Raw genomic sequence first — 17,292 nt, 5'->3', positions numbered from 1 at the left:
GAAGCAATTTTGAAGAGTAGGTTAAGATAGACATCAAGCTTTATGTGATACGTAGAATACCCTTCATAAAAGGTAATTTTATTTATTATTTCGCAATTGCGTTCTTTGTATTTTGTTCCTAAAGCTGCAGGAATCTGGAAGTATGTTCGTTCAAATGTTTCATTTGAAGTGTTGAATTAAAGGAATTGTGCTGCAGCTTCTTATAATGTTGTTTTAATGCACCATCAATTCACATTCATAAGAATCAATTTTAATTGCAAGAATTATTTATTATTTTATTATGATTATTATCAATTGACAATCGCAATTCAGTTTTCTATTTATTCATCAGATTTATTTACTCATACATTACACAATTACTTAATTATTATTCATTTTAAAATAATATATTATTCATGAGGAGTGGACTGCATATAGAAGAATTTATTTCTTTTTTTTAAAGTGTATTTCAAATCAGTCTTCTTTCCACTCTAATCTAAGGGTTTGCCGACTTCTGTGTCTCTTCCAGACACTGCCTAGTCTGCTGCATGCCATATTAATATTAACAACAACAACATGCTGTGATGCATTTTTGTGCATTGAGTCAGGTTACGTTAACGTTACAGTAGTAACATGTTAATTGCATTAATAAGATGACTGACAGCTTTAAATTATTCATCCTAATAACTATTGAAAGTTTTCATAAAGTATCAATTAATTAATTGACAATAACTAATCTATTATTCAAATAGAAATTTTTATTACAATTCTTAATTCAAATGCCAAATGATAGTAATAAATAGAATTAAATTTGAAATACTACTAATTTAGACTTTTAGTTTTTTAGAAGAAAGAGAAAGGAAAGGGTTCTACAGACTGTTGTTCAGTTTCAACTAAAACTGTGGATTTATTTTTTTATAATTTAGAGCTAGTTAAGCCATCCACACAAATGAGCTTTTTTATAATCTAGATAAAAAAAATGTTGAAAATGTTTGCAATTTGGCTAAGCCCGGTGACTATTTAACAATGTGCACAATTATTATTATTATTAATAGAAAACTTAATATAGCGTTCGTTGTAGCAGTTTTCACAAACGCTATCAAATTATAACTAATATTAACAACAAAATAGCAAGAATGAAAAGAGATGAACTATAATGAAAAAAGGTATGTCTTTAATTGTCTTTTAAATTTAGCAATGTTCATTCTGAGGGCTGACGGCAAGCCGTTCCATACGTCAGGGCCTGACACAGCAAAATCATGCGATCCAATCTTTAGCTGTCTATGAGGAATTACAAGAATGTTCGAATCGTCCGACCTCAGACGCACACCAGATGCGATCAACGTTTTTAATTTTTGTTTATCTGATAAATATTTTGGAGCCAGACCATTTAGTGATTTGAAAACTGTGACAGAGATTTTAAAAACAATTCTTTTATTTATGGGCAACCAATGCAAATCACTCAGGATCGGTGTGGCATGATCATACCATTGACATCCAGCCACAATCCAGGCAGTACGGTTTTGTATCGATTGCAGAATTTTGATGGATCTAGCCGGGAGTCCATAAAATAAACTATTGCAATAATCGACACGTGAGTGCACCAACGTATGCGCCAGAGTCTACATTGCGTCTTTATCAAGTGATTTTCGAATTTGTTTCATTCTTCTAATCTGTGCCAAGCATGATATAGAGATCATCTTTAAATGAGATTTCATTGTTTGAATCAATTATAAAACCTAGGTTCGACACGGCTTTACAGAAATCTATTTTTTTATCATTAATGACAACTGAATTTATATCCAAGTCCGCCAACTGCTGCCAGGTACCAATAGGAAGAAATTTTGTTTTACCCTGGTAAAGCTTCAATTCATTTCTCGACATCCACAGATTAACCTCTGCCATACACTCAATGAATCTCGTCTTGAAATAATTTCGGTTTACCTGATAACATAATTTCAATGTCGTCTGCATATGCATGGCTTTTAAAATCATATGAATCAATTATCTTCAGCACATCAGATGTATAAAGCAGAAACAATAAAGGACCCAAAACAGATCCCTGCGGCACACCAAAGCGAACCACACTGACGTAGGACAAACTCCCGTTGAACGAAACCTGCTGTGTTTGGCCAATCAAGTAGCTTCTGAGCCAATTTATTATTTCCCCAGATATTCCAAAATTTTGATGTAACCTGAGCAGTAACATTTCATGATTGACACAGTCGAAAGCCGAGCTCATGTCCAAAAATGCCAACAAGGAAATGCTTTGAGCATCCACCTCAGCATAAACCCCTGAGAGAACATGCAGCAGGGCAGTTTCAGAGCAGGGCACAATTTTGAGATGTATATAAATTGCAACCGAAGTGTGTATGTTTATAATATGCAGCCAGTAAGATAGAGAAGGTGCAACTAAAATGTTCATCAAACATAGACAGAAATATATGCGGCTGGAAAAAACAAACATGTAAAAGTATTTTTTATTTGTGATTATTTACAATAGCATCAGTTAAAAGCTATCATCCCAATAAATTTTTTTCTTGCATTTTGTTTAACAAATTAATATAATATATCTATCAGAAGTTGCATAGTAATTTCAATGCAACATTTTAACCATTGGTAATTCAACAAAGTAAAATTGAAATGCAGTTTTTTAAAGTGCATAGCATAAATAACGAATTTCCATTGTACGGTAGTTCAAATTGTTGTGTTATTTCAGTTCTTGTTAATTAAATCAGTTATATTCAAAAGTTTGGACAAAATCAGAGATCTGCTCTTAGTGTAACATGCATGTCACAGTGTGGGGAAACATACATTTTTGGTTGTAGAAAACCAGCATGCATCTCTGATTCAAATGAACATTTGAGGGAAACATTTTATGCAGTGGATCCTAATGGTGTTTGGTTGTTGGAGATAAGAGTATTCTGCAAATAAACTTATGTTATAGTTGATACCTTCAAATGCCTTCATTGGTAATGCTGTTTGTTACTGTTTTTTTCGTTATAATTGTTGCATCAGAAATATTTAAATGGTGTTGAAATTTTAACAAAATTTAGAAAAAATGGCTGCTGAGAAATTGACTCCAGTTGAACTTGAGAGCATTCGTCTGTTGGATTGCAAGGCAAGATCAATCAGTAATGACCAGATATTTGATGTGGTGAGCTAGCACCTTCGATCATTCTCACGCATCTTCTCATTTACCAATGATTCTTATCATCTTTGTTTCGTTATTATTTGGTTACGCTGTGTTTCATTTTTTAAACTTTGTTCTCCAATATTCTGTGGAATTTTTTCATTTTATATTCAGTTACTATGTTAATATTTTTGTATTTCAATCCAAAATAATAAGTAAATGAATAAATTATATATATATATATATATATATATATATATATATATATATATATATATATATATATATATATATATATATATATATATATATATATATATATATATATATATATATATATATATATATATATATATATATATATATATATATATATATATATATATATATATATATATATATATGTATATATAATATGTATTAGGGTTTCCATTGCTTAATGTTTCATAACAATACTGCATGCTTATAATAATACTTTTGCTTAATATTTTTATCAAGTCAGTTTGCATGTTATTTTGTTCTTTTGACATAAATGTTGTGTACGTGTGTGTACGTGTGTATGTGTGGCCAATCACGTATTTGAATGATTCATTAAGGAGGAGAATGTGAGGACAAAGTTTGGACCAGTGCATGTAGTGATGCATGGAGACAGGAGGAACCCAGCCATATTGACCTACCATGATATCGGTCTCAACAGTAAGTAGTCCCAGAGGTCTTGATGCATTTGTGTATGTTCATATATATATATATATATATATATATATATATATATATATATATATATATATATATATATATTGGATTAAGACTGTCAGAAATGTAATTATTGATGACAATCACAGCAATTTTAATGTTAGTTAACTTCCAATTAATATGTATACATTTGTATACAATTAATTTTAATATGCTAACCCAAATTTGAAGTTAAGTTAGACCGAACATGCTGTGATTTTCATCAATAATTATATATATAATATATATATATATATATATATATAGGATAATAAAAATGATATAAAAAGTACGGCATATAATAAAATCTAACCTAGGAATAGTAAACAAAATTAATCAAAGATAAGATACTCCGGTGTTTCTTTCAATTCTAAAAATAATTAAAGTAGTTCCAGTTTTTAAAAAAGGAGCTTACACAGAGATCAATAAATTAATTATAGGCCAATTTCTCTCTTGTCAGCTCTTTCAAAAGTTATGTAAACAGTTGTTTAAAAAAGATTGCTGTCTTTTTTTTCAAATAAATATAGCACAATTTCATCACATCAGTACGGATTTAAAAAATATCTTCAATAAAGAACTAGGCCATCCTTGATCTGGTTATTTGCATCTCTGGTGACATTAAAAAGGCAAATATTGACATTAAATGTTTTTTTGATTTGCTGAAGATTTGTCAATCGACCATGGCCTTGGTTGCAAACATTTTCCAGTTACGATGTCAGAGGTCTGTTACTAAAATGGTTGAAAAGCTATTTATTAGAAAAAAGACATGTTGATTTAAATGGATTACAGTCAGGGGTTAGGTCAGCTTGTTAAGGTTCGATTCTGGGACCACTGTTATTAATTATATGTTAACGATATGGGGCATTCATCTGGGAGTTTTAAGCTAACACAGTTTGCTGATGACAGCACAGTGATGTTGAATGGTCGTGATGCTTATTCTGTATATACAGTATTCCATAAATTTTACCACTTACATTCACATCACCATTTCACCATTTATAATCACTTTATCATCTCACCACTCGCAATCGCATCACCATGTTGCATGACCAGGCACCTCGTGCTTCCAAGGTTTCTTCAATTACGTTGAGATGCAGGTCATCATGAAGAACTTCTGCGTCTACCACGTCAATGCCATCGGCCAGGAAGAAAATGCTCCAACTCTTCCTCAAGGGTATGTGTGTTTGTGTGTGTTTATGTCTTTGTTGAAAACTCTTATGAGCTGTGTTGTAGTACTATAAAAAATTTCATAACATTCTGGAGAATTGTTGAAGCCGCTGTGCTTTTGTAGAAAAACAGTCCAAACAAATGCTTTACTTCACATAACACATCGATAAAAAAAGTGTGGCCATGAGAAGGTTGGCTGACCTACATTGACCAATCTTAATAAACTACAATGCATTACTATATGATATGGCAAGTTGGCTTTGTTAACACATTTCTTTATTTAAAAAATCGGACTCTGACAAACCCAGAATCCGTTACAACATACAATAAATCAGGTTACGTATAGAGAATAAAATATTGAACTATTTAGTTAAAAAAGGAACTATGTGCTCGAACTAATAAAAATAAAGGGTTTAATTATTAACTAAATAAATAAATTATAAATGTTTGTGTGTAGCAATTGGTATTTAAGTAAAATTCCAAAGCTAAAACTGAAAATCTTTTTGGAAGTAGGAATCCGGAGTCGGCCAGTCGAGGTCAAAAATTTTCAAACAGGTTGTTAGAGTTGAAAAAAATTTCATCCGAATCCGACACTGACGGCATGAGAACGTTTCAAAATTGGTCTACGTGCCTTTCACATGCTCATGCCGAATAAAAATATGAAAGATTTCTTATACGTATAAAATCATTCATCAATTTATACATTTCTAATGAAGAAATTACTTATTAATAATTGAAAAATGTGATTTGAAGGTTGGGCTTAACTGATTCAGCCCCTTTGGCCACAGAGTTTGTTGAATTTTGTTGGCTTTTTTTTATCATATACTTTTGTATTTTAGATTAGCATGTGTTTTAGATTATTTGCATCATTCAATGTTATTTCATTCTTATCAACATAACATCACCTGCATTACATTCCAACATTTCTTCATCATTCTTATCATACCTATTTTCTAATTCTCTTCCTCCTCTTTACCTCACAACTATTCGGCTTGTATCAATACCGCCATCACTAATACAAGATGACATGAGCTCACCATCACCACAATATCGTCCCATCAAGTCACCATGGTTACCAGATACACACAGCCACCACCAACACCAAAATTTTCACGTCAGCCACACACACCACCATTGTTCCCCTAATACCAGATACATCTACCCGTCAATGGATGAACTGGCCAGCACACTGGTCACTGTGCTTGATCATTACAAGTAAGTTAACTTATCATCTTCAGCACATCCCACCATCCTCATCATCTCCATCACCACACTCAGGCTGTCTTGTTAAAACAATGTCTTCCCAAACTGTTCAGTGTTCACATCTTTTACAACATTTCGTTGCTTAAAAAATCGCGTGAGACAGTCAGTTTCTAGAAAGCAATGTGTTTCATACGCTGGAACAACTCCAGCATGCTAAAAGTTATGGGGGATTTTGTATGTTGACGCTTTTTTATTCTATATGGGCGACGCAATTTTGTTTATTTCAGGTCGTAAAAGTCCGTAAATTTTGATAACTACGAAATATTACAAGAAAATTAGTCATGAATATAAATTATTTGAAAATAAATGATAGGAAAAAATAGAATTATTAAAAATTTCAAGCTGTTAAAACATTTAACAAATGAGAAAAATATTTATGAAAGAAATTTTGTTTAATTTTGTTGGAACTTTTGTGAATTTAAAGGCCTCTTTAACGTGTTTTAATTGTTTCTAACTTGATGTGCAAACATATATGCAAAAACTCTCAATTTCTTCCGCACCTTCCTGATGATTTAGTGGAAGTCAGGGAGAAGCGCCATTTTGAACGAATTTTAAAATCACGAAGTTGTTTGTTTATAAAAAGCTAAACAATGCGCGAATACCTATAATAAGCGATGTGCCCATAAAAAACGTCTGAGGTAACACATCTATTTTAAACAACGCAGCCTAACAATCGTCTTCTTTCTCACCATCCCATCATCTCCACCATCACACTCATCTTCCTCGCTACAATCCTTTCCATCGCCACACTCATCTTCTTTAGCACCATCCTCATCATCTTCATCTTCTGTAGCACCATCATCTTCATCACCACATTCATCTTTAGCACCATCCTCATCATCTTCATCACTACACTCATCTTCCTCACTACCATCTTCATCACCAAACTCATCTTCTTCACCTCATTACTACCCTCAACATTTTCGTTATCACTTTCATCAACTTCATCACTTTTGTCATTATTCTCGTCCTCTCCGTCATTCTCATCATCTTCATCACCGTCTTAATCGCCATCCTTATCAACTTCACCATCATCACCATCCTCATTATCTGAAGAGAATAAGACTGGGAAGAATTTAAAATTTTAATTCAATCACTCAAATATATTGTTTGTTTCGTGTCACGTTAACAGTTTGAAGACAATCATTGGTTTTGGTGTGGGTGCAGGAGCTAACATTCTATCTAGATTTGCTGTGAGTTGATTGATTCGATTGACTGGTTCATTGGTTGAATGGCTGGTTTGTTGATTGATAAAATGGTTAATAAGTTAAATTATTGGTTGGTTATATGACTAATTAATTAATTGATTGATTGATTTGATTGATTGATTGATTGATTGATTGATTGATTGATTGATTGATTGATTGATTGATTGATTGATTGATTGATTGATTGATTGATTGATTGATTGATTGATTGATTGATTGATTGATTGATTGATTGATTGATCGATCGATGGTCAGCTGACTGGTTTATTTATTTAGTTGATCAAATTCTGGACTGACTGACTATATGACTGACTGATTGATCTGATTGATTGATTGATCTGATTGATCGCTTTGCTGCTGCTTGCCGCAAACATGACTGAACGTTGCTTAGACATTCATGCCGGTTTGTTTTTTTTATGACGTAATATTGCCACTTGTTTCTTGCTGTGGTTCTTTTCCTGTTTCATCTTTGCTTTTATTATGAGCTTTTCAGCGTCATCTTACCTACCTGCACATTTTTTCAGCCAACTATTAAATAGACGATTAAACGACCTTTTAAAAGCGAGAGCAGGAATTTGGATGATAATTCAATTCTAAATTAAACAATTCCCAGAAAATTCTAGTAAGAAAGTTTGAAAAGACAAACTTGTAATTGGTTAATGAGTTACTTGAACATGAGCCGAATATTTGGACGTACCTGACGCTATGCTCGTTCTTATTGTTGTTATTATTATTATTATTAAAACTCATGCTAAACTACTAGGAAAAAGGACACCTGAAAATTTGGTCGATTGAGTCTTGTTGATAGAGGCATTATTTAATAAAAGATGAACATTAAGGGTGTCGGTTCGAATTTAGGGTCCTAATAAAAGTTAGCGTGAGTTTGAGTAATATTTATTCTTAGATTAGCTTGACTCCCGCTATATAACAATTCTTTATTAAAAATTGGTATCACTTGTTTCTGTAGCTATATATACGTACGTCATTGAATAAGTGTATGTGATGTGTGTGCATTTTTATTGATCCAAGTATATCACCAGGTTAATTAAATTTTAATGCGCAGAGCACATTCCGTCTTACACAAATAATTTGATATAAATAGATCTGTTGTTCATCAGAATACTCATGAATAATGTATTGTTTTTCATGCGTCGTGCGTGATGCACGTGTTGTGTGTGTGTGATGTATGTAATGCTTGTGTTTGATGTGTTGTTTTTATTGTAAACTGCGTTCATCACTCAAGAGGCTCTTAATACATTTGTATTGCTTGCAAATGAGCTTTGTTTAAATGCTTGTTGTCTGTCGTCGTTTGTTGTGAGGCAGTCGAATCTGGTTCTTTTTAGTGCTAACCAATAAATGCTTTCATTTTTTCTGTTTGTTTCTGCTTTGATTGTATCTGATGTTGTAATGTTTACGTTCTTGCCTTATCTAGTCAACCAACATTAAAATAAAATCGAAATATTAGTGATGACTAACCTTTTTCTTAAAATATGTTAATGAAAAAATAAATAATGAGCAGTTTGTTGTTAGATATGTCCGAGTGTTTGTAGCTTAATATTGTGAGGCAGTAATTTATTCATTAAAATTATAATGCATTCAAGTTTATTCCGCCCTGCTAATTTCAATTAGAAGCCAGCATTAAATACAAATTACTATTCATATATGTGCACCTGTCAACGAATTTATACACTACGTAATAATTTACAACTTATTTATTTATGCCATCCACCCTGGCCAGATATATGTTTGGACCATTTTTGTAAGTGCGGTTGTCGTCTTTATGTTATGCGGATATGGTTAGATTATTGTGGCGATGAGGTGTTGTGCGAATTGGGTCCGGTGGTGTTTTGTCAGTTGTGAATGTTTGTTAACATTTTAATTGTTTGTTATTAGGAACTGTAATTTTAGATGAGTTGATAATGTTATGTTAACCAGCCTTTTGTATATGACCAGCACGTCAAAGAGCATGACGACACCACGTAACATATAACATGCTATATTATTTATTTAGTATGTTATTTGCTATATATTCACTGCTATATATTCGAGGCAGAAGCTTACCATTTTAAATATTAATAAACTTGTTAATACATTTCACATGGCACGACATCACATGCATGGCACTCAACACAACATCGCATCGCACGATATATTGATACAGTTATCGAGACCGGAACGTGTGGAGGCGCTGGTCCTGTTGAACGGCAATGCGTCACAGGCAGGTTGGATCGAGTGGGCGTATCAGAAGGTTCGTCCAATCAGCTCTTGTTGATTCGTAACTTCTCACTCACATATTTACTTATTACACGCACATACAAACGCACACGCATTCACATACGCAGTGGAATGCCTGGTACCTTAAAAGCGGTATGATGACGGCCGGCGTGGAAGAGTACATGATCTGGCATTGGTTTGGAAGTGTAAGCATTCTTTTTGTTAATTTCGTTCACCTTCCATCGTTCATTCAATTTTTTTTTCTAATTTATTAATATAGCTCAAATTAAGTTTTTTAGTGATTAATTAATTAAAAAATTGTTTTTTTTTTAGTAGGAAAACGCTATTTTTATATTATTTCCGATATTAAATTAATTTAAGAATTGAACAAAATTTCTTGATGACCAATATGTTCTGACAGCAAGTTTGTTTGTCTTGTAATTTTGCTTTTTATATTGCTTTCTAAATATAACACTTATTGAAAAACTTGGCAACAAGTTGTTAAGGTATATAACAATATATATAAATAAATAAATATATATATATCAATCAATCAATAAAACAATCATCGTTTAGCGTCCAGAGACCCAGTTCTACCGAGGTGGGACGTTGTTTTCTTTGCCATCAATTTTTTGCGCCAAATTAGGCGATCGGTTGTATCCATTTCATTTATATTTAGAGCTTTCATGTCTTGCTCGATTGTTTGCGACCAGGACTTCTTTGGCCGGCCTTTGGGACGTGTGCCAGATACTTCAACATCTGCAAGAGAAGTTATGGCTCTGTTTCCACTTCGTTTGACATGACCAAACCACTGCAGACGGTGTTGCCGGCATTCGTCCTTTGTATCATCTAAACCAGCACGACGCAGGATTTCGGTAGATTTGATGTGGTCCTTCATACTAATTCGTTGCATCCATCGTAGCATTTTCAGATCGGTTCGGTGAAGTTGTTTTTCCAGTTTGGTTGTCATTGGCCATGTTTCTGCACCATATATCAACACCGGACGTATCATAGATTTAGAAAGTTTTGATCGTAGTAGTAGTGGGATGTTACGCTGCATCAATATAGGGGCAAGGAGATGCCATTTATTCCAGGCTGCACGTATGCGTGCTCGAACGGCAGCTTTAGCTGTTCCAGTACAATCCAGAACATCTCCTAGATATTGAAACGATGTGACTTTCTCTACCTTAATGGCTTCAAAAACATTGCTATTTCGTATTTGTTGTTGTGGATTGATGCAAGCAGGACAAACAAAATTGGACACTTTAGATAAAGTACCAATTATTTTTGAACAACGTTTGTGACACCAATGGTTACACTGCTGACATTTGATTGAATTGTTTTGAATTGTTACCTACACCAGCTTTACAAACTGAACAGGGCATCGTCCAGTAACTGTGGATTGGATGGGTTCACCAGTGTTCATTGCTTTGGTTTTGCTGATGTTGACTTTGAATCCATGATCGGCGAGTCTGGTGTTCCAATCTTCAAACATCTGTGCTGCATTCTGCTCAGACGTGGCTGAGTTGTCAACGTAGACTCCACCTGATTGCTTCACGGGGATCTCGATCAAATGCTTTTTCAAGGTCTACAAAAATGTGTGATAGTTGTTGATGCTTTGCGAGGTACTTCTCTTGCAGTTGCCGAATGATGTGAATTGCATCAATTGTTGATTTCCCCGCTAGGAAACTAAATTGATAATTTCCGATTGTGATGCACGACGTTAATCTTCTCAATGATTTTCTCGAGAATTTTCAGGGATTGTTCTAACAGACGTATACCCCGATATGATGAACAGTTCAGTGGATCACCTTTGCTTTTGTATAGCGGAACTGTCATGCTATAGTTCCATTCAGTCGGCATTAAGCAATTTCTCCACACTTCACGGCAAAGTTGTAGTAACGTTTGGATACCTGCAGTAACAGATGCTTTGATAATGTCATTTGGGAGTCCAGAGGGCCCTGCTGCCTTTCCATCCTTCAGAGCTTCTGTTAGCTTCTCTACAGTGATGTTTGGAATTGGACCTTCGATGGTTGGAGCGTCAAAGTTGACATTGATGGGATTTGTTTCATTTAACAGACGGTTGAAGTATTCTCTCCACTGTAGCTTGATCTCATCTTGTTCAAGAACCATCTCATTTTTGTCGTTTTTGATACATGAGGCACCAACTATGTCTTTTTTCGTACGCTTTGCTTGGTTTGCTATACGATACAGACATTTCATTTGTTCACCTCTGCTTTTAGTGAGCCACTCTCTGCGCTTATCTGTCCAAGCCAGTGCAACTTGACGTCTTGCATAGTTGTTCTCACGGAAAATTTTGTGGTCATCAATAGACGATATTTGCCATTGCTTGTATGCAGCTTTCTTTTCAGCTATTGCATTTTGTACACTGTCATTCCACCACCACGTGTTCCGTTCATGCCGGCGTTTTGAACCTGTTTTCCCACAAACTGTAGTTGCAGCGTGTATCAAAACGGTTTTGTATGTACTCCAATCTGTATTGGATTGCGATTGGTTGTCTAACTGTGTGGCGACAATCTGTTGAAAAGTTTTGTCGATGAATATTGCTTTTCAGCTTCCACGTTTTGATTCACCGAGGTATTTGTTTAGACTTATGTTTTGACAGCTTGACAACCAGGCCTGCCACAAGGAGTCTATGTTGGGCGACACATGATTTGCCAGGTATAACTTTGACATTTTTCAATAACCTTCGGTGCTGTTGCTTGACAGCGAAGAAATCAATTTGCGTGGCTGATGGTCCACCTTTGTATGTTATTTGATGGATGTTTCAACCTTTTTTTAAAATATGTGTTCAGTAAACAAAACCGTGATTTTCAGCAAACTCAAGGATGCGGTTGCCATCTTCATTCCGTTCTACATAGCCAAAACCGCCTTGCACGTTGTCAAAACCACTTGTTTTTTCTCCAACGTGGCCATAGAGATCGCTTCCAATCAGGATTGTTCTAGATTTTGGTTTGTTAAGATGGTGTCAGAGAACACAGTCCAGAAGTAATTTTTCATCTCTTCTGATTCGCCTGTCTGTGGTGCGTATGCAGAAAAAATAGTCATTGTTTGCTTTTCTAGGCGAATCTTGATCCACATGAGACGTGAGTTAATCCTTTTAATATCCAGTACTTCTTGGGCTAGCGGTTCTTTGACAAAAATTCCAACACCATTTTTGGTCGTCTTTTGACCATTCAAGAATAGTTTATATTTTTCTTTGTCTGAATTGATATGACAGACACCATTTGATTTCCATCGGGTCTCCTGAAGGCAGCAGATGTCAATCCTACGCTCGAGCATTTCTGCGATTTCCAAGCTGCGGCCAGTCAGTGATCCAACATTGAGCGTTCCAAGTCTAAGTACCATAGAGGGGCCATTCTGAATTTTTCTGCAACATCCCTCCGCTATTGTATACTTCCCAGGGGTTCTTAGCACCCCTTGACCACTTAAGGCCTGCTGGGGACTAGGGGCCGTTGTTTTTTGTGTTGGCATAGAATAAATTTTGGGGAAACTTTTTACATCCGGACACCCATCCTGACGGCAACCACCATCAAATTTTGAGATCTCTGAATTTTTCAAAGCATTGTCTTCATTCAAGTTACGTGATGAATAGAATAAATTTGTGTCATCGGCGAAGAGAATACAGTTGACAATTGATGAAGCTTATGTAAATCATTGATGAATAAGAGAAACAAAAGCGGTCCAAGAATGAAACCTTGAGAGACTCCAAAATTTGCTGATAAATTGAAGGAGCCAGAACCATTCTCGTGTACATATTGTGATCTATAGAGAGGTAAGTGGTGAACCAATCCAATACTCGTCCACGACAGCCATAATGGAACGATTTGCTTGAAAGCAATTCATGGTTGATTGTGTCCAAAGCCTTAGTTAAGTCGATGAACACTCCTACGGTCATTTTCTTACTTTCAAGTCCTTTCAGTTGGTTGAATTCAATAATGGCTAGATTAGCTAAACTCGTACTGGCGGTTACTTAGGATATTACAACGAGCAATAAACGTAGTTAATCTGTTGAAAACTGCTTTTTCCGGAATTTTTAAAAAATGGGAGAGTAAAAAAATTGGCGTATAGTTTCCCACCAAATCTGGATTGCCTTTTTTGAAAACAGGAATTAACTTAGAAACTTTGAAAAGATCTAGAAAGGTGCTTGATTTTAAAGATGTGTAAAATTTTCTTTCCGGAAGATATTTCATCATGCGAGAAATTATTTATTAGAAAATGTTTTAAATTTTCACTAGCGAGACATAATGAATTATCATTTAGAATCCAAATTATTTACGACAAAATTAAACGGGGGTTAATCGCTATTTTTCTGAAGATGAATAGGAACAAATACGGGGTTTAAGCCATTTTTCTAGAGAATACTCCGCTGGAAACAGTTTCTGTTCTGATTAACATCATATAAATCTTAGAATCGCTCACACATCATAACTTCTAATTGCTAAACAGCTAAACATTGGCACGACAATGCTGAAATATTTCTTCAAATTATAACGAATAACTCGTGCGTAAGTCCTTAAATCGCAACATATGGCACTAGAAATCCACTGACCACTAAAATCATTGTCATTCCCGCGCTGTTACATGGATGTGAAACATGGTCAACTGCAAATATCTTTTTGAATAAACTGGACACATTGGTTCCTAGTCGGCCTGAAGACAAGATTAGAATCATACCAAAAGAAAACGTCTTGTGAATACGATAACATTCCACTACGAGTCACCATTACTACAATGTCATCAGTAGACATCTCACGTCATCGTAGCATATTATCATGTCATTAGAAGACAGGTGACACAAGCCAAGACTTGGTGAACGTGTATATGGAATACGTCAAGTCAATCAATCCCACCAATCTCGGACACTTCATATCATCCTACATCAGGTCGGTCGCTCTGATTATGATTCATTTAAGCACATCATCTTTTATGACAACATCATCTTTTATGACATCACTTCCAGTCATAAAACTCGCCACTAACATCACAACATGTCCGTTGTGTTGGCGGTTGCGATGCACTAAGCACACAGAGTATTATAGTTGACTCACTCCCCATCCCAAATCATGTAATGCAAATGCAATGAACACATTGACCTTGCAGACGTACAGACCTCGGCATCACCAGAGAACTGGATCACACTAAGAAGAACCATGTGAAAAATTTCTCGTTAGTTGTGTGTGTGATACGATCGCGTGTTTGATATAGTCGCTTGTTTGATATGGTCACATGTTTGATGTGAGCAACATGATCACATTAAACACATGATGATAGTTGTCGTTATTTGTTTTTTTTTTATTTCGTTTTTCAAGAAGTTATTTTGATAACGTTATTATTGTTTTTCTTTACGACATAGTGATGTTTCTAATAATGATGATCATAATGATGTTGACAAGAATGATAATTATGATGAATATTCAGGTGTCCAGTGATGTTAGTAGCAGGGGACCACTCCCCCCACCTCGACGACACAATCACTATGAATGGAAGACTCGATCCTTCAAACTCCACTTGGATGAAGGTTCCTTCTTTTTTAATATCAAACGTCGTGCGACGAATTTTTAATTCCAACACATCCAACAAATTGAATCAACCATACACCCGCAATGAATTCGATATTTCTTCCTACCATCACCACAACGTGCCAATTCACAGTTCAATTGCGGTGGCATGATATTGGAGGAGGCACCAGGCAAGTTGTGTGAGGCACTCCGTCTCTTCCTTCAAGGACTCGGATACGGTGTGTGTTTATGTAACTATTTACGTATTTGGGTTCATCTATGCAGTTATTATTGATGTGTATGTTTACGCGTTTACAACTTGCTTGTTTTACTTATTTTGTCTAAACAAATCACCAGCTCTAAAGCATTAATTATAATTTGTTAATAACAAATCTGATTTTTTAATAATTATTAACAAATCAGATTTGATTAAGTCACGACGCCATGCGTATTTTTTGAGAACGTTCTTTCTGTTGAATTTCACAAGAATATTTCGTGATTTCTTGATTCTCGGCCACACCCGGTAGAAGCGCCATGTCCCAGGCCGTTATTAATTGATGTCTTGGTTCGAATACCATCAAACGCCATCGGTGCTTGCGCGTGCATACATGATGTACGACGCATGTACGTCGTGTGTTGTGCAGTGGATAGTACAGCATCTGCTGCACGACAGTTTAATTATATATGTGGAACGACATGGAAACAGAACAAGAGGGAAATAAAGATTCATAGCGTAACAATGATTCTTAACATACAATAAAGTAGTGTTGACATAAATTGATTGATCTTGGTTCGGAAACTTCGAATACTATTTGCTAATTTGTAATCACTAATCAATTACATTGTTTAATTAATTAACCGCTGATTTAATGTAAATGATTGTTCCACTTTCAGTTCCAGCACTGAGGCGCAAGTCGGAAGTGGATCCTGCACCACAGATCCCGAAGTTGAGCAGCCTCACCAGCCACCCACAACCAACCAACTTCGAAGTTTGTTGAAGGATCGATCGTCCAACACGGCTGACATTCCCACATCTCATCATCGTTTAACACTTTTCTACTTGTTTTGCACATTGAACATTTGACTAGTAACATTTTTATCCGTATATTTGAATTTATATAGATACACTCACACACACACACACACACACACACACACACACATATATATATATATATAAATAATTTTCTGTTCACGTTTCTCACGTCAAAATATCAATTATGGCCAGTAATGTTGTGACGATAAAAGCACTACTGATGTCTCGACAGCGATGTCGTCTTATCGTGTTATGATGATTGCCGTCTGACATTTTGTTAATAAGTGTTGTGTTGATTGTGGTGTTACGCCGATGATGTTGTGGATACCACTACGGTGTTTGCCCTAGCATCATTGACAATGTTAACTTATTAAAATATTGATCGCTTGTACATTTAATAACATTGCCACGAAATTGGAATTACTTTTTGATTGACTGCTATTAATTATGCAATGTTAACTGTGTACATTCCTTACAATTTGCACTTTTTATATTTGCATCCAATGTTCTAAAGATTGGCATCATTTCTAACTTGTCATCATTGTTAATTCAACGCACGTTCGTGAAAAACTTTTTCACTGGCTCGCACAGCAGTGCACGTTATTTCTGCACACGTAGCGACGTGTTGCAATATAGATGCCTCACGTCAACACAATTCGGGGCAGAACAATCATTTCATAATTTCAGTGTTTAATAGGTTTCTATCTTTAAAAGTGATATTAAGCATGAATTGGCTTGTGAAACATTTCTTGTTAATTAAAAACATTTGTAGATAGAATACAATGCACGATTTGTCTTGTGATTCCGCTTTTCATTTATATCGTATTTATTTGAACATTATACTCATTTTTTAAAAGTTTAAAATTTGATTGTTGTCAAAAAATAAGATAAGCGTTGCTGCCGCGCGGTAGTTTCATCATCGTTTATTCTGATTGTATCTACCTATTGTACGGGTGCAGTTATATCTATGGTGCAAACCTCTAATGACTAAAATAATTTACAGATTTGTTCAAGGTAAAGCAGTGAACGTCAAAATTG

The 17,292-nt window shown here is 35.0% G+C and overlaps 1 protein-coding gene across 1 annotated transcript; it reads left to right on the top strand.

Moving 5' to 3' along the window:
* Positions 1-60: 60 nt before the first annotated feature.
* HELRODRAFT_185603 (hypothetical protein) lies at positions 61-16,798 on the top strand. The gene is made up of 15 exons (XM_009019694.1): positions 61-140; positions 3,036-3,136; positions 3,709-3,808; positions 4,898-5,018; positions 5,765-5,800; positions 6,164-6,226; positions 7,407-7,467; positions 9,644-9,730; positions 9,825-9,902; positions 14,503-14,603; positions 14,821-14,886; positions 15,139-15,238; positions 15,373-15,457; positions 16,113-16,362; positions 16,385-16,798. The coding sequence occupies exons 2-14, from the start codon at positions 3,041-3,043 to the stop codon at positions 16,214-16,216; spliced, it is 1,098 nt and encodes a 365-aa protein (XP_009017942.1). The 5' UTR covers positions 61-140; positions 3,036-3,040; the 3' UTR covers positions 16,217-16,362; positions 16,385-16,798.
* Positions 16,799-17,292: the final 494 nt, after the last annotated feature.

Source organism: Helobdella robusta (assembly GCF_000326865.2).
Source record: "Helobdella robusta unplaced genomic scaffold HELROscaffold_25, whole genome shotgun sequence".
In the NCBI taxonomy this organism is placed as follows: Eukaryota; Metazoa; Annelida; class Clitellata; order Rhynchobdellida; family Glossiphoniidae; genus Helobdella; species Helobdella robusta.
The sequence above is the reverse complement of the archived record's forward strand: the minus strand, read 5'-3'. Positions and strand labels throughout refer to the sequence as shown.

Bases quoted from the DNA above. Each gene is read 5' to 3' on its own strand.
- HELRODRAFT_185603 (XM_009019694.1), top strand. From the start codon at position 3,041: ATGGCTGCTGAGAAATTGACTCCAGTTGAACTTGAGAGCATTCGTCTG. The intron at 6,227-7,406 runs GTAAGTTAACTT...TCACGTTAACAG, and splicing joins ACTGTGCTTGATCATTACAA to TTTGAAGACAATCATTGGTT. The intron at 9,903-14,502 runs GTAAGCATTCTT...TCATGTCATTAG, and splicing joins TCTGGCATTGGTTTGGAAGT to AAGACAGGTGACACAAGCCA.